The sequence below is a fragment of the Oryctolagus cuniculus genome, chromosome 4 (assembly GCF_051225735.1).
Source record: "Oryctolagus cuniculus isolate XC-2025 breed Fujian yellow rabbit chromosome 4, ASM5122573v1, whole genome shotgun sequence".
Classification (NCBI taxonomy): Eukaryota; Metazoa; Chordata; class Mammalia; order Lagomorpha; family Leporidae; genus Oryctolagus; species Oryctolagus cuniculus.
In genome coordinates this window covers 147,889,633-147,907,986 of record NC_142870.1, presented here as the reverse complement: position 1 = coordinate 147,907,986, position 18,354 = coordinate 147,889,633, and the positions used below count along the sequence as shown (strand labels likewise).

Below are 18,354 nucleotides of genomic sequence, written 5' to 3'. Positions count from 1 at the left end.
AATTTTGAAATATATACATTATGAGGGATCTTCAAAGTGCATTCCAAAAATCTTGGCACAAAAATAAACCCAACTACTTGAGCCGCCACTGCTTCCCCCTGGGGTGCGCACCAGCAGGAGGCTGAAACCAGGAGATGGGGCTGGAACTTAAAATGAGCTGGCACCCCAAAATGAGACATGGGCATCTAGGCCAAACACCTGCCCCTGAAAAGCCATTTTAAACTTAAAGACTATTTGGTATCTGATCTGTGGAAATTGACAGATAATGAAACATTCCTATTCTGAGACACTCATTTATCCAATACGGTCAACTCTCAGCCCACAGGAAGAGACATCACAGCTGCTCATAAGGACATGAACTCCAGCACAGGAAGAACATTCATAATGCTCCCTTCAGCCTCCTCTTCCCAATCTTCCTCTAAATCGTAGTCCCTGGCCAGTGATGAATTACCTCAATTCTTTTACTTTTTCTTTTTTAAATTTACTAATTGATTTATTTGAAAGGCAGAAAGGGAGAGACAGAGACAGAGAGAGAGAGGTCTTCCATCTGCTGGTTCACTCCCCAAATGGCTGCAATGGCCATAGCTGGGCCAATCTGAAGCCAGGAGCCCAAAGTTTCCTCTAAGTCTCCCACATGGATGCAGGGAGCCTCAAGTATTTGGGCCATCTTCTGTTGCTTTCCCAGGTGCCTTAGCAGGGAGCTAGATTGGAAGTGGAGCAGCCAGGACTTGAACAAGCACCCATATGGGATATTGGCACCACAGGCTTTACCCACTACCCCACAGCACTGACCCCAGTACCTCAATTATTAAACCTCCAAAACTGGAAACTGGATTTATATTAAGGAGGCATTTGTTGATTAATATGTAATTAGGAAAAAAACCTGAATTTATGCTCAATTTCCCCTCAAAATCCATCACATGAATATGACTGTTTCAGAAAGGAAAGTTTTATACCTCTATTCACTCAAAAACACGTTGAGGGAATAACACATCCTAGGTTCTGGGCTGCTTCTGGGAAATCCAGAGAGAATCCTTCCCTCGTCCTCAGCCTGAGGCACAGATCATCAGAAGATTTTAGCTTTTTCTTATACTGGATATTTAAGAAATGGCTCTCATATGTTTTTCTCTTTTTGTCATTATGTCTTTTTCTCACCCTCCATCTTCTCAATTTATTATACAAGTATCAAATTTTTTCCTGCTAAATTCCTATTCTGTAAATTATGAATTTATATTTCACTCATGTCTGATACTTGTTATTATGAAAAGCAAAATGATCAAAGGATAAAGAATACAAACACTCTGAAGGCCATAAAACACTGTCATTAGTATATTAGTAAATAACGGTGAAACATAAGCTAAAAACAATTACCTGTGCTATTCCAGCCATCTTAAAATATGAAAGAGCGAGAAAGAAATTCCAGTTAGGAAGAGCAGTACTAATTCCCAGGTAATGGCAATATATTGAAATCAGTTCATCCAATGATGGTATTCCTATTAAAAAAATAGTGTATAAAATAAACAATAAAAATGTCACAGTGGAGTTTCAAAATGTACCTAATAAGCCATATATATGTATAGCCAAATATAATAACCTTTAATCCACACAATAAAATGTATCCTAAATGCTGCTTCCAAAAAGATCATTGTATACAAAGGATTATGTTTTGCTGTGAATTGCTAGAAGTGGGAGGATAAGTTCAACAAATTAATAAAGAATAAGAATAAAATGGGGCCAGGACTGCAGCACAGTGGGTAAAGTCACAGCTTGCAGTGCTAGCATCCCATATGGGCACCAGTTTGAGTCCCAGCTGCTCCATTTCTGATCCAGCTCCATGCTAATGTGCCCAGGAAAGCAGTGGAGTATGGCCCAAGTGCTTGGGCTCCCATACCCACATGGGAGACCCAGATGAGTTCCTTGCTCCTGGCCCAGCCCTGGCCTTTGTGGCCATTTGGGGAGTGAACCAGCAGATGGAAGATCTCTCTCTCTCTCTCTCTCTCTCTCTCTTTCTCTGTGTGTGTGTGTGTGTGTATGTGCATGTGTGTGTGCGTGTGCTTCCTTCTCTAACTATGCTTTCAAATAAATCAATAAATACTTAAAAAAAAAAGAACAAAATGAGGGTGAGCATTTGGCATAGCAGTTAAGATGCCTGTACCACACATCAATCAGAGTGCTGGAGTTTGATACCCGACTCTAGCTTCCTGCTGATGTGCACTCCGGAAGGTAGCAGGTGATGGCTCATGTAGGTGGAGCCCTGTCACCCATATGGGAGACCTGGGCTCCAGGTTTCAGCTTGCAGGCCAACGGTTCTCGAGAGTATTTGGGAAGTGAATGGGCGGATGGAAGATGTCTGTCTTTCTTGCGCTGGGTGCTTCTCAGCCTTTCAAATAAATAAATTTTAAAAGCTAGGGCTTTAAAATAATAAAATTAAAACAGAAACTTTAAAATTTTGATTTATCTTATTTATTTGAAAGGCAGAGCAACAGAGAAAGACAGAGTGAGAGAAAGATTGTCTGCCTGCTGACTCACTCCCAAATGCCCACAAATAGCCAGAGCTGGGACAGGCTGAAGCCAGAAGCCAGGAACTCTATCTGGGTCTCCCATGTGGGTGCAGGGACCCAAGTCCTTGAGCCATCACTTGCTGCCTCCTGAGATGCATAAGCAGGAAGCTGGATTGGAAGTGGAGTAGGCAGGACATGAACCAGGCACTCTGATACAGTATGTAGGTATCCAAAGCTGCAGCTTGTCCAGCTACACCAAAACTCTCACCCCTGTAAACATTTTTAAGAAACAAAAACTATCTAAAATTGCAAGAAAATTATTTTAGTTATGAAGATAATAAAGACAATTTTATATTAATAGCAATTTAAACAATATTATGCTTTCATACCTATGCCTTCTTGAATATGAGAAGATTGGTTTATCCGTGGAACTCTCCTTGGCCAAAAGTAGAACAGGGAAAGATGAGCTAAGTCTGACAAAGGATGACCAATGGTTGAAAGCTCCCAATCCAGCACTGCGATAACTCGAGACTGGAATTCAAAATAACAAAGTCGTTAATGTTTTAAAATTTGAAACAAATCCAATGGGTAAAACAGAAGATACACAAAACCATGCTTCCCTTCGAAAGACAACCTGAGGCCATCGTTGGCAGTCTTTACGAGAGGGACACAGCTCATCTGCAAGATGACCAGTTAGCCCAGATCCTGCGGTGCTAGGTCCTCTGGTGCTGGTACTACCATCAGCCCTTCTGCAGTTGACCTCACACTGCCTCAACACCCCTACTGATCAGCAGGGCCAAAAGCAGTTGAAACTTCTCAGAGTAAATGCAGAAAGAAAAAATGACCACAGTCACTGACTGTATTTCAAGATTCCATTATAAGCACTTGCTCTGGCGATGAACTTAACTATATAGCAACTATTACACTATTACGGCAATAACACTTGCCAGGTAGAGTTATAGACAGTGAGAGAGATAGACAGAGAGAAAAGTCTTCCTTCCGTTGATTCACTCCCCAAATGGCCGCTACAGCTGGCGCTGCGCCAATCCGAAGCCAGGAGCCAGGTGCCTCTCCCTGGTCTCCCACGCGGACATAGGAGCCCAAGCACTCGGACCATCTTCTACTGCTTTCCCAGGCCATAACAGAGAGCTAAGCTGGAAGAGGAGCAACTGGAACTAGAACCACTGCCGATATGTGTTGCCGGCGCTGCAGGCAGAGGATTAACCAAGTGAGCCATGCGCCGGCCCCACAATAACACTTTTAAAAGTAAGTTATTTCATGCTGTAGATAAACATAATTGCTAAAAAAAAAAAAAAGGCACCTTTTTGTAAACAAGTGCAAAATCCACACAAACAAAACAAATCATTATTATCTAATTTGGAACCAATAAAACAGAAAGCTTTCTTTATTCTACTCTGTAATAACATGTACCAAGTGAATATATACTTTTATATTGAGAACACATAAACTTTAACTGTAAGTAACAGGAAAAGGCAAGCTGCAGAACAAAATGCAGGGTATGATCCTATTTTTGTTTTATTTTTTAAAAAGGTTATAAATGAATACTCCCTATGCACCCAATCGCAATGACTGTGGCTACCTCAGGGACTGGGACAGGAAGGACCAGGAACACAGCAGGGAGCCTCCACTGGAGGATTCTCTACAGAGGAGTGACATGGTAAGATCTGTATTTCAATGGGGTCACTCTGGCTGCTATGCACTGGATAAGCTGTAAGGGAGGCATTTAGGAAGCAACTCACCTGGCTTAGGCCACACAGGTCAGCAGAGCCCTCTGGCAATGCAGATCCCTGGGTGCCATACTTCCCTAGGACTTTGTGCACACTCGTCCTGCCTGGCTCCTCTGGAACACCTATAGGGATCCCTGCAGCTTTGTGGAACAATGTGGGCTTTGAAACCAGACAGATCTATATTCCAATCCTAGCTCCACCTTCTACTGGACAGGTTAGTTAACTTCCCTGATCTTCACTTTTCTCAGCCATAACGTAACACTGCTTATGCACGGTTCATGTGAAGGGGCACTCAACGAGGGCAGGCAGCACGTCTGTTTCACTTTCCCTTCCTAGCAAACTATCTGGCACACAGTAGGTGGCCAAAACGTATTTTTCAAAGGATTAAGTACGGAGATGGATCAAAAATTTGATCAAAGATCTGTTAGCATTACTATGGGAAAAAGAGATTGCAACCTCTTGCATAACTTGACTTTGTAAGGCCTTTGATTATTGTGATTATATTGTATCAGTAGTTACTTTATCAGCTCAGCTTGTTAAACCATATTTTTTAAAAGATGCAAATTTCTCTTTAAATCACTCTATTTGCTATCTATGCTCTGAACACACAAACAGAAGAGATATTTCCTTGCCCTATAAATGTTTATTTAAAATTTTACACACACACACAAATTGAGAAATTTCCCTGGAGTTAAGTTTCAAGATATCTGACACATTTTTCGGGCAATTACACATAACTAACTACAAAACAGTCAATGGCTCATCAAATTATATCAATTAATATAAATTAGCTGACTATATTTTACTAGAATCTTGCCTGTGCCTGTTTGTATTCAAGACTAAAAAAAAAAAAAACAACAACAACAAAAAACTTGGCATAATTCCCAGTAGTTGAGATGAACACTTGCTGGTTCATTACTTGCCAAGGAACACATTCATTATCTGGATCATTTCCTTTCTTCCCTCCCTACCTTCCTTCTTCTCCCTTTAAAAGCAGAGTGTCAGGAAGAAATAGGGAGTGACCCAGAGAGAGAAAGAGAGAGAGAGAAAGAGATCTCCCATCCACTGGATCACTCCCCAAATGGTCACAACAGCCAGGGCTAGGCTAAAGCCAGGAGCCAGGAACTCTATCCTGGTCTTCTACATGGGCAACCAGGGCCATAGCACTTGGGCCATCCTCTGCTGCCTTCCCAGGTGCATTAGTAAGGAGCTGGATGGAAAGCAGAACAGCCAGAACTCAAGCCAGCACTCGGATGTGGGATGCCAGAGTTGCAAGCAGCAGCCTAACCTGCTGTGCCACAGATCCGGCCCCTCTGACAGCTTTTCTGACACCTCAGCACAGTGAAATACTTTACCTTTGTTAGGGTCCACATGGTTGTGCCCATGAAACTCTGGATATTAAAATCCTAACCCCAATGATGATACTAGTGGGTGAAGCCACAAGAGTGATTAGATCATGGAGTCCTCACAATGGGATTAGTCCCCTGTGAGTTGAGAGAAGAGCATGCTCCCACTGCCCCCACACACTGCCTCTACTCCAGGGAATAGAGCAAGACATGGCCACCTGGGATGGGTCCTTGGCTCAGTGGTTAAGACATCGCTGGGGGTGGGGGGGGTAGCATCCCAAACCAAAGTACCTGGGTTCACGTCCTGGCTCTACTCCTGAATCTACCTGTTTGCTAATGTGCATCGTGGGTGACAGCAGGTGACGACTCAAGCATCTGGCTCCTTAGCACCCACAGGGGAGATCCAGATTGAATTCTGGTCTCCTGGCTTTAGTCTGGCCCAGCCATGGCTGTTGTGGGAATTTGGGGAATGAACTAATGGATGGGAGCTCTCTCTGTCTCTGCATTTCAAATAAAATGTATTGGTTAATTTTTAAAAGACATTCATCTGCAAACCAGTAAGCAAGCGCTCTCCAAACAATGGTCTGTCGCCATCTTGATGTTGGACTTCACAGCCTCCAGAACTGGGAGGAATAAACGTCTGTTAAGCACTGTGCTTATGGCACTCTGTTACAGCACTCACACTGACTAAAACAACTACCAAAGGACAGCTATTGAAGAGCACTGAAAAACTATTCGTAAAATGAAACAGTTGGGGAAAAAATAATTCCTCTGGCTTTCCTAAGTATAAAATTAAATTCCATAACAATGTATTTCTCAACTACACTGACATTGTAGAGGCAATGGGAAATTCAAAAGAAACATCCTTTGAAGTACAAGTTTATTTTTGCCTACTCAATCATTTCTTACTCCAGAAGTTAATATAAATACAAGTCTTCAGGGCAGAGGACTTTAGAAGAACCTGGGTGCACATTCGTACGTTTGTATTTTAAGTTAATTTGAGTCCTAATTAATGAGCAGATGGAAAACCTTTGGCTATTTGTTTCTTTTTAAATACGTTTGTTTTTCAAATTGAAATGTCACTATGCATCAAACTCCAAAACCTTAAGCATTTCTCTACCCTAAGATTTATATTTGGAAAGTCAACAACGTGTTCCAGGAAAACCGGATGTGCTACTGAAATACTCGCTCAGACATGCTTCAGATGCTTTACAACTAAGTAACTGCAAATAACTCGGGATTATGAAACGGGGCAACATGCCTTTGTTTTGCCATCCCCTTTAGTAAACGTCTACCGGTTTACTTTACACATTCCTGGAAGGTTTGTCATTTGAAATTGTTTAGTTTTTTTTCCTTTCTTAATTGTTGTATTTTTAATGATACAAATAAAAACACTGGTGTTTAAAAAAAAAACCCTCAAACTTTAAACACTGTGGAAATGTTTAGGATTTAGTGTATAATATAAAAATTTGCTTATATCTTAATATTTCTCTGAAGAGTAGAACTTGACAAGCAGGCTTAGAAAACTAGAAAAGAAAAAACAAGGGGCAAAGAACGGAAAAGAGAGATAACTGAAGTAAGTTGAGCACCAGCCACCTGCCAGGTACCAGCCACTTGCTCCATCCCAGTCACCTCATTGTGGCTGCCTCGCAACCCTGATACTGTGGTGCTTTTCTTGCAGTTTGCGAGAGGCACACAACGTTGATTTTCTGCCCTAGGTAACCCACCATTTCAGGAAATCTGCATGATGGACACAGGGGAGCTCAGGGTACTATTGTTACAACTACTTGAGAGTCAATTCTTATTTCAAAATACAAAGTTAAAGTAAAAACTAAGGCAGAGTAAGAAACTGAGTAAGTTGCTTTGAGGTCATACTGCTAGGGAATGAAAATTAAGCATAAATAAATGCTTACATAATTAATTAATTCACAATTATTTACCTAAAATCAATTCCTGGGGTTAAGCTGCCACTTGTGATGCCAGTATCCCATATAGGCTCTGGCTCAAGTCCAGGCTGCTTCATTTCCAGTCTAGTTCCCTGCTAGTGGCCTGGGGAAATTAGCAGAAGATGGCCCAAGTACTTGGGCCCCTGCAAGCATGTCGGAGACTTGGAAAGAAGCCCCAGGCTCCTGGCTTCATATTGGCCCAGCTCCAGCAATTAGTGGCCATTTGAGGAATGAACCTCTCTCCCTCTCTCTGTAACTCTGCTTTCAAATAAATAAAATCAATTCCTTCAACAAAGATTCATAATAATCATGTAAGCATCTGCTGTATAAAAATGAGTAAGATACAGTCACTGCTCTTATCCAGTGAACCTAATCCAATAGATTCCTGTTTACTGGGCATCCATCATATAGACTCTAGAGACAAAGATAAGAAAAGATAGACATCTTCTAACCTTAAAGATATCTTAACCTCAAAGAGAAAAAAACCGTTTTCACCCATAATCCTACAAATATGAGGGGTCCTCAAAATATCCGTGAAAAACGCATCTTGTAAAAAATTATGCACAGACTTCAAAATTTTTTGGACTCAGATAAACTTGTCTGTTAATTCTATTTCCCACCCCAAATTTCTGAAGTCCTGTCACATGTACAGGGGAATGCACACAGGCACACATCTAACTCACTATAACCCAGGGCAGACTGCCTAACTTGTACAATTGACTCCAGGGGACAGAAACATAATCTAGGGGCAAACATTGTGGCTCACTGGGTAAACAGGCCACTTGGGATGCCTGCATCCCACATCAGAGTGCCTGAGATCAAGACCTGCCTCTGCTTGTGGATCCAGCTTCCTGCGGGATATGGCTGGGAAGGTAGCAGATGATGGCCCAAGTACTTGTGGGAGACCCACATGGAGTTCGGGATTCCTGGCTTCAGCCTGGCCTCGCCTTGTGTGTTGCAGGCATTTAGGCAGTGAACCAGCAGATGGAAGATTTCTCACTTTGTCTCTCTGACTCTTTTTGTCCCTCTGCCTTTCAAATAAATAAAAATAAATAAATAAATGTTTTAAGAGAACCATAGTCAAATTTCCCATTCACTTGTGACTATTTTTTATAAAGAGAAATGGTCAACTGTTGACTGAAATTACACAGTAAAGTTCCTAGCTCTCCCTGCTGGGCCACAGAGTGCCTTCCTTCCCAGTCTGCACTGGCAGCTCTCCAGGCTGGCTCACCGCAGCAGCAGGGTGGGTGCTGCTCTCTCGCAGGTACCCAGGATCCTTGCTCCCCATCTGCATTCTGAGATTCTCCTTCCTTTGTAACCACTATTTCAGAACACACAGCTGGTAATGAATAAACGTAGCTTGACCTGAATTCTATCAATCATACGTTACTTCCTTGAAAACTTTGCTACAATATTTACAAGAGGAATAAGATGATTAAATGTGATATAACTAATAATTATGAGATTACTGGGTATAAGGCAGATGATACTTTACCAACTACTACATAACTCTAAATTATTAAAAGATAAAATATGTTACCAAATTAGCATTACAGCTAAATAACTAAAAGTCATGCCTTTATTAAGTTGCTTCTAAAAAAAAGTCACCCAAACTAATAAATACCCTTCCTGTCCAAAGGAAAATGAAACCTGGTTGACAACTTTAATCCTATAAAAAAATGGTTTTAAAGTATGATATTGAATATAATTAAATATAAAAGGAAAACCAATATGGTGCTTACAGTGGCTTATTATTGCTTTCATAATATTGTGACTAATCCTAAAACTTAAGCGACTTAGTAAACAAAATATAATCCACTAGGAGATCTAGAAATGGATCGTTCCTTAATTGCTTAAGAATGCACAGGCTCTACCAAAAAGGAAAACTGTTAAAGTGAAATGAACACTATGAGAAACGGTGACTTGATCAGCCCTCACCCTGACTGTTGATGAGCAGCTTAATATGTTAACCCTCTTAGTATTTTTTTTTGTTTGTTCTACTTAATACTTTTGGTTGAATACTGTAATCAATAGACAATTCTTCTTAAGTGCTGAAACTTAACTGAAAAGTGATCGCTGTTAAATATAAGAGTGGGAATAAGAGAGGGAAGAGATGTACAATTCGGGACATGCTCAAGCTGACTTATCTCGAATGGTAGAGTTAGAAACATACCAGGGGATTCGAATTCAATCCCATCGAGGTGGCATGTAACAATGCCATCTCACTAGTCCAAGTGATCAATTTCTGTTCACAATTGATCGTAATGATAGGACTAAGAACCAAAGGGATCACATAAACAAGAATAGTGTCTGCAAATACTAGCTGATAGAATCAAAAAGGGAGAGAATGGTCCAACATGGGAAGTGAGATACGCAGCAGACCCATAGAATGGCAAATGTCCTAAACAGCACTCTGGCCTCAGAATCAGCCCTTAAGGCATGTGGATCCGGCTGAAATGCCCATGAGAGTATTTCAGGCATGGAAAGCCAAGACACTCTGGGGGAAAAAAAAAAAACCTAAATGAAAGATCTCCACGAGTGAGATCCCAGTGGAAAGAATGGGTCATCAAAGAAGGAAGTACCTTTCTCCGAAGGGAGGAGAGAACTTCCACTTTGACCATGGCCTTGTCTAAATATGATCAGAGTCAGTGAACTCAGGGGGCTTCCATAGCCTTGGCAGCTCATGACAAGAGCTTAGGGTGATTACTGATGCCATAAACAAGAGTGTCAATTTGTTAAGTCAACAACAGGAGTCACTGTGCACTTACTCCTCATGTAGGATCTTTGTCCTTAGTGTGCTGAAAATTGAGATTTAATGCTATAACGAGTACTCAAACAGTATATTTCACTTTGTGTTTCTATGGGGGTGCAAACTGTTGAAATCTTTACTTAATGTATACTAAACTGATCTTCTGTAAAAAAAAAAAAAAAGAAAGAAAAGAAAGAAAGAAATTATCAATTCCCAACTTGACTCTCACTGGGATTAAACATGACAATAGGTCTGATCTGATTTCATCATCATTTAAAAAATCATCTATTATTTTTCACTTTATGTTTCTGTGTGGGAGCAAACTATTGAAATCTTTACTTAATGTATACTAAACTGATCTTCTGTTTATTAAGAGAATCGAAAATGAATCTTGATGTGAATGGAAGGGGAGAGGGAGTGGGAAAGGGGAGGATTGCGGGTGGGAGAGACGGTATGGGGGGGAAGCCATTGTAATCCATAAGCTGTACTTTGGAAATTTATATTCATTAAATAAAAGTTTAAAAAAAAAAGAGTTCTCAAAATAAAAAAAAAAGAATGCACAGGCTCTATAGCTACAGGACATGCAGAGGATTCTGACACACCAAAGATAGGCTCTTAAAATATTTACAGAACAAATTATATGCCAGAACCTGCTATGTTTTGATGCATAAATTTTATAATTCATCTGGATTACAAATCAAAATTATTTAAATTTCCTAATCTAAAGATAGATAGCTAAGAAAGTCCGAATTCAGAATTCCTTTGTGCTGTTAACACAAGTTACATAGTACACACACACAGTCCTAGGCTTACAATGGCACAACTTCAGATTTTTCAACTTTACAATGATGTAAAAGCATTACACATTCAGCAGGAACCATACTTCCATACTTTCAGTTTTGATCCTTTCCTGGTTTCTCATTTTTTTTTCTTTTTTGACAGGCAGAGTTAGACAATGAGAGAGAGAGAGAGAGAGAGAGAGAGAGAAAGGTCTTCCTTTTTTCAGTTGGTTTACTCCCCAAGTGGCCACTACAGCCTGCACGTTGCGGCCGGCGTGCTGTGCTGATCTGAAGCCAGGAGCCAGGTGCTTCTTCCTGGTCTCCCATGCAGGTACAGGGCCCAAGGACTTGGGCCATCCTCCACTGCACTCCCGGGCCACAGCAGAGAGCTGCACTGGAAGAGGAGCAACCGGGACAGAATTCAGAGCCCTGACTGGGACTAGAACCCAGGGTGCCGGCACCTCAGGCGGAGGATTAGCCTAGTGAGCCGCGATGAGGGCCCTTCTCATCTTCTGGGCTAAGCAACACTCAATAGATTCTCTCTTCCCCTCTCCCTCACCTGCCACTCTCTCTGGACACAAGGCAACAAGCTGCAGCTCCAACCAACGCTCTTCACTCTATGATGTGGCAGTTCAGCTGCAATGAATGCATTTCCCCACCTACAATGGGCTGATAGATGTAACCCCGTTGGAAGTCAAGGAGCATCTTTATATATTTAGAGACACTCTGTCTTAATATCCAAATTGACTTTTCTATAAACATTTTTTATCTCCTGCTAGTTAAATATACTCTTGTGCTTTTATATTATTCTTGGGCTTTCAGTTGATATTGTACTATTTTGAATTATGACAACAATGAGATTTATATTGGTATTTCCCCCCTCTTCCTATAGGGAAAGAACATGAATCCCAAAAGCTAGCATGTGAATGTAGAGCAGCTCTTCCTGCCCTAAAATGTCTCAGCCTTCTGAGAAATCTAACGAGCCCTCAAAATTCTCCGTTCTGAAACAGGATTCCAGGAACTACAAATCCTTCTCAGTAATGTAGGAATGCAAGTGTCCAGGGCTGGCACACAGGCATGATCCATCTCACACCTGGTCCACTCCTCCGGTTCCCGGGCCACTGCCTACGCTCCCTGCTCCCTGCAGAAGGACAGCTTCGCCTTGCCTGCACTCTTTGCCAGCAGTCACTGTGTACAGTAACACACAGCAAGGCCACATTAGTCTCATGCAGTCCTTCTGAAGTCTCAAAAGAGGCTTTTCTAAGTCTGTCTTCTCTGATCTGGTAATAAACAAACTGAAAATTCTTCAGGAAATAGAACAAAAGAAGCCAGGAAAGCTGAATGAATGAGAAGTAAAGAGCAAAGAACACGGGTAAGCACCATGTTCTCAGCAGTAGATGGAAAACTCCCTTGAAGAAAACTGGGGCAAGCACATGCAAACCCCAGGTGCTTTTCAAGCTGCAGTCAGACACCAGTCAGGCAGAGAGCTGTGCCAGAAAACCCACGTTCCAAGTGGTGCAGTCAGTGCTTGGCTGCAGGAAGAATGGGCATGGCTGTGCCCCTTCAGGGCTCCAGGACATCCACCTACTGCTTGTACCTCAATCAGACCCACTCAATTTACTGCAAAGATGGCTGCTGGTACCTCTTTAGGGTGGAAAATGAGGTTGTCCAGTCTGAAATCTCCATGAATCAAACTCTGTTCATTGTCATCATCTGGCACGTTTCTCATCAGCCACTCAGACAGCTGTTTCATGGCAGGGATGTCCTGATGAGCCGCAGCTTCATACTGCTTTGTCCAGGTTGACACCTACAGATGCATAAGGAAGGAAAAGGACAGAACTGAAAGTCAAACATAAGAAATGCAAGAAAACAAAATCCAATTACGTCAAATGTCATTTTATTCCTAATTGCTCCAAATATCATGTGACACCTGTGTCTTATCACCCTAAAAGCATCATAAGTTAAGTCTTGTTTCTATCAGTTCTGTTTTATTTACTGTTTTTTATCAAGAAAAAAAATGCTGGTGTAGGAGCAAGAGATGTAAGTGGAAATCTGCATTTACAAACTATTTTGCCAAAGAAAAAAAGGAATGCACACACCCCCATGTGCATGCTCACCCCCAGCACACACACACACACATACACACAGGCACAGAGAATTTCTTTTTTTATTTTTATTTATTTTTTTATTTTTTGACAGGCAGAGTGGACAGTGAGAGAGAGAGACAGAGAGAAAGGTCTTCCTTTGCCGTTGGTTCACCCTCCAATGGCTGCCGCGGCCGGTGCGCTGCAGCCGGCGCACCGCGCTGATCCGATGGCAGGAGCCAGGAGCCAGGAGCCAGGTGCTTTTCCTGGTCTCCCATGGGGTGCAGGGCCCAAGCACCTGGGCCATCCTCCACTGCACTCCCTGGCCACAGCAGAGAGCTAGCCTGGAAGAGGGGCAACCGTGACAGAATCCGGCGCCCCGACCGGGACTAGAACCCGGTGTGCCGGCGCCGCTAGGCGCAGGATTAGCCTAGTGAGCCGCAGCGCCGGCCCCAGGCACAGAGAATTTCTAGAAAGGGTCACTGATAACAGGGAATATGAAAACTAAAAGATGGGTTGCTTTTTCTTTTCACTTTAATACCCTTTCTTACTAATCACATAATCTTTTTTATTATTTATTTATTTGACAGGCAGAGTTATAGAGAGGGAGGGACAGACAGGGTGGGGGGAGAAGGGGGGCAGAGAGAGAGAGAGACCTTCCATCTGATGGTTCACTCCACAAATGGCCACAAGAGCTAGCCTGGGACAGGCCAAGGTCAAGAACCTAGAACTCCATTGTGGGTGACAAGTACCCAAGCACTTGGGCCATCTTCTGTTGCTTTCCCAGCCACATAACAGTGAGCTGGATCTGTTAGGTAGGAAGTCAGATATGAGTTTATCTGTGTGTGACATAAAGGCCTAAAGAAAAGACATCTATGTCCAGCATATGCATCTGCATCTCAAAGTCATCCGAAGCCCAGTGTTCGCATCCTGCCCTGCCCCCTCCTACCTGATAACCTGCCAGGTGGGGGTCCCCGCCCCTTCTGCCTGATAACCTTCCAGGTACAGCCCACTATCTGCACTTCAAACGCCCTCCCTGCCCTTCCTCTAACAAGGCCTGGCACCAGCCAGACTTCCCCCTGTCTGATAACTTCAGGGAGAAAACTCAGATGGGAACAGAGGTAGGGAAGCAAGACCCATCTCCTTAAAAATCTCCGGCCTCAACCGGACTGCGCGCTCAGCCCTCTGCCTCTCTGCTGAGCTGCCCGCCTGGCCTGGTCAGGTGTAATCTCTCCACTCAACCATGTAACCTCGCCCCACCCCCAGTCCGAGCGATGGAGCACTCTCTCAGGTCCTGTCTAGAGATGTGCCCATCCATCCTTACGGATGTCCCTTCCCTAATAAACCTTGCTATTTTACCTCCCACTACTCTCTGTCACACGCCTGAATTATTTCTTGCGCGAAGACAAGAACCCTGCCATTCTCCGGTAACAGATCCAAGCAGAGCAGCTGGGACTTGATCCAGCACTTGTATGGGATCCCGGCATTGCAGGCAGCAGCTTAACCTGCTTGAGGCACAATGTCAGCCCCCAAATCTTCTAAATACATTATGGGTATAGGTAGTACAAATACTTTCCATTGTTCTTAGAACTGAATGCAAAAAAATCACCCTATTCACAAAATCCTCCAACAAGTGGGACTCTTTTATTTACCTGCTTATACCATGTTGTGGGGGATGCTGAACCCAGAGAGGCCTAGAGGAAACTTCCTGAGCCTGCCTCGAATTTGAAAACCTGTCTTCAAAGTTTCAAATCCCTGGTGGCAAACACCCCAGCCCCAAGGGGCTTTTGCCTAAGGATCATTAAGGTGGTATAATAGGAGTGGCTAAAACCCTTTTACATCACATCACCCCACCCCTTGCCCACCATCCGCTCTGTACCTCAGCTATATATACACCTCCCTTTTACAATAAAGTGAGATCCTGCATTGACTAGGCTCCCCATCATGTCTGATTGTCCCCCGGGGTTCAGGGGACAGCCTAATTCTCCGGCAGTGATGAGGAAGAGTCACTGCACCACTCTCCATCTGTAACTTTAGTGCAATAGAGAAAATATCTTTATCTCTGGAGTCTTACTGACCTGGGTTTAAATTACATCTCAGCCATGTACTTGTACGTTACTTGATCTAAGCCTCAGTTTTCATATTTGCAAAATGGGAGTAATAATACCTATGTCTCACAGGTATTGCAAAGATTAATAAAGTCCATAACTCAGCAGGGGACCTGGCATACAGTGAGTACTCTCCAAACCTTAGTTTTAGCTGCCTTCTCTCTCCCCTCATCAATCTACAAAGGAAAACAGCCTCATACATACCTGAACTAGCCTTGGGGCTGGTGCTATGGCTCAGTGGGTTAAGCTGGCACCTGCAGCATCAGCATCCCATATGAGCATCTGTTCTAGTCTCAGCTGCTTCACTTCCAATCCAGCTCCCTGCTTATGCACCTGGAGAGCAGCAGAGGATGGCTGAAGTGCTTGGACCCCTGTACCCACGTGACCCAGATGAAGCTCCTGCTCCTGGCTTCAGCCTGGCCAGCCCTGGCTGCTGTGGCCATCTGAGTGAACCAGCAGATGGATGACCTCTCTCTCTGCCTCTCCCTCTCTCTCTCTCTGTAACTCTGTCTTTCAAATCAAATAAGTCTTAAAAATAAATAAATAAAAATTAAATGCTCATTCTGTTTCCCATCACTCTAAATTTTATCTGTTCTTACATATTCACTGCAAGACTTATCTCTCCCAGAAAGCTTTCCTGCCTAAGCAGGGGCATACGGATTTGTACCTGTGGATGGCACATCTCTCGTGATAAGCACCAAACAATTTACCACTACTTTATGTAGTCTTGCATTCTATTTTCTATTTATCAGATTTATGTACAATCTCTCAAAAGTGACCACCAGTTTCTTTAAGGGAAGAACCTATTTCTATTTTCTTGACATTCAGCATAGTACTCAGCAAATATTAAATACTGGTCAAGTTTCATAAGCCCAACTGAGCAAGGGAAACTTCATAAAAATCATATCTGACAGTTAAGTAAAGAGTTTAAACAGAAGCTTTATCTGAAAAAATATGTGATCCAAGAATATAAAATTGAGGCCAGTGCTGTGGTGTAGTGGGTTAAGCTGCCGCCTGTAGCGCCAGCAACCCCATTTGGGTGTTGGTTATAGTCCTGGCTACTCCACTTCCAATCTGGCTCCCTGTTGAAACAACTGGGAAAGCAGCAGAGGATGGCCCAAGTCCTTGGGCCCCTACATCCATGTGAGAGACCTGGATGAAGTTCCTGGCTCCTGCCTTCAGCCTGGCCCAGCCCTGACCTTTGTGGCCATTTGGGAAGTGGATGGAAAATGTCTGTTTCTCTCTCTCTTTCTCTCTCTCTCTCTCTCTTATTCTCTGTATAATTCAGACTTATAAATAAATAAATCTTTAAAAACTATATGAAATTATTTTATGCTGAAAACAAGGCAGTCTGAAAGATAATGTTAAAAGTCACAGCCAACTTTTAGAAAACAATACAATAACAGGTAGTTATTTTGACTAATAATGTTTAGTTATGTTGTCTCCAAGAACATGAAAAAGCAGCCTCTGTGGGGGTGTATTACCTGCCTCTTGCAGTACCCAGCACCTATTCCATATCCTTCCAGCTGCAAGGACTGTGCGTTCAAGCAATGTAACCGAGCCAAAGTTTCTATCATGGCCACGTACAAGGCCGAGCGTTCTGCTGGGCTAACTCCAGGAATTGTCAGATCACGAAAGATCCGGCCCTAGGAAAGTAATTACATCAGAGAATTTCAGTGTTTTCTCCCCAAATGCTTTGTGGAATATGTTAGAAATTCATTTATTTGTGGAACATGTCAAAGGGAAGACACCAAGATGAACTAAAAGGCTAAAACTGCTCTCAACTTGCACTTTACAAACACACACACAACTAAAAAGCAGTTTGAAATTACTGCTCTTAGTGGTTCTATGTAGTCAGTTGCGTTTCCCCACCATCTGGACAAATTGGTTATTGCCATTTCATGTGGCTCTTCACTGACACCTAGAGGAAAATCTGAGTATGTCAATACACCCTAATTACTAAATTTGTTCCTAGTCTATTCCAGCCTTCTCTCTATGTGTGCTCCAATTAAAACAATATTTTAAGCCCTTGCAAAACAAACTGATTATATAAAATAACAATAAATTGCATAATATATTACTATAAATTATGTAATAATTTATATATTTATTATTTATAAATTAATAAATAATTGAATAAAACACTTATTACTGTTATAAAAAGCTTCATCTAATAAAATATCATAAATAATTGCATAATTAAATACAAGAGATAACTAAACAAGATCATTAGCTTACCCGCACATGTTCCATCACATAAAATTCTGTCCCAATGACAGAAGCATCACTGCAGTACAATAAAGGCTTGGGAACAGGGAATCCAATGGCAAATAAAGCCTTCTGGACTTTAAATTCTCTATCAATCTAAATAGAATGATGGATAACCAAAAATCAGAAACACAAAGTTAGTAACTACTCATGGGCCAATCTGAAGGCGAGAAATCAGTTATAAAAACAATGTTGACAAATAACTCAGAGGATAACAGTAATATTTTCCTTAACAGTAGCCTCAATGCAAACATTAAGATCATACATTATACTACCACTAACAACATGATCATTTAATTAGGCTAAAAGAATGGGCTCCTGTATGGGGCTTCATCCTGGCTCTGGTAATGTGAAAGCAATAGTTCTGGGCCACAATATTCCTCTACTCTCAGCAGTTCTCTGCTCCTGGCTTGCTATCACTCCTTGGTGTTCCCAGAGGGCTCAGGCAAGTGTCTGTTGCAGCATTCTTCTGCATTTGGCAAACCAGAGATGGGGCAGGCAGCAGGTGGGAGTGGGAAAGAGGAAGGACCCCGCCCCCTTCTGGAGATCAAAGGAGGTGTGCACTTCCAAGGCAAGAGAATGGGGATCCTTCCTGATACCAGGGCCACAGAGAGCTCAAGATGACTACTGGAGAAGTGAGCAAACAGAAGTCCACTGGTACTGAAGCAGGAGCCCAAATGAGACACTGAGCACAAACTGACCTCCTTGACCAGGCAGATGTGCAAGTCGGTCACCCAGGACTGAGGACACCTCTTATGGCACAAGCTGGGATGCAGACCAAGCATGGATGACTCACCCCAGGTAAAGTCACCTTGCCCAGCAGGC

At 42.5% G+C, this 18,354-nt stretch overlaps 1 protein-coding gene across 2 annotated transcripts in view; it reads right to left on the bottom strand.

Annotated features, from left to right (window-relative positions):
- Window positions 1-18,354, bottom strand: part of ACAD11 (acyl-CoA dehydrogenase family member 11) — a 96,676-nt gene that overhangs the window by 63,841 nt on the left and 14,481 nt on the right. For both annotated transcript variants that reach the window (XM_002716554.6, XM_089331179.1), the window contains exons 3-7: window positions 17,500-17,625; window positions 16,746-16,907; window positions 12,712-12,876; window positions 2,891-3,032; window positions 1,372-1,493 (exon numbers count right to left, since the gene is read on the bottom strand). In XM_002716554.6, the coding sequence (XP_002716600.4) occupies window positions 1,372-1,493; window positions 2,891-3,032; window positions 12,712-12,876; window positions 16,746-16,907; window positions 17,500-17,625 (717 nt within the window). The remainder of the gene's footprint in view (window positions 1-1,371; window positions 1,494-2,890; window positions 3,033-12,711; window positions 12,877-16,745; window positions 16,908-17,499; window positions 17,626-18,354) is intronic.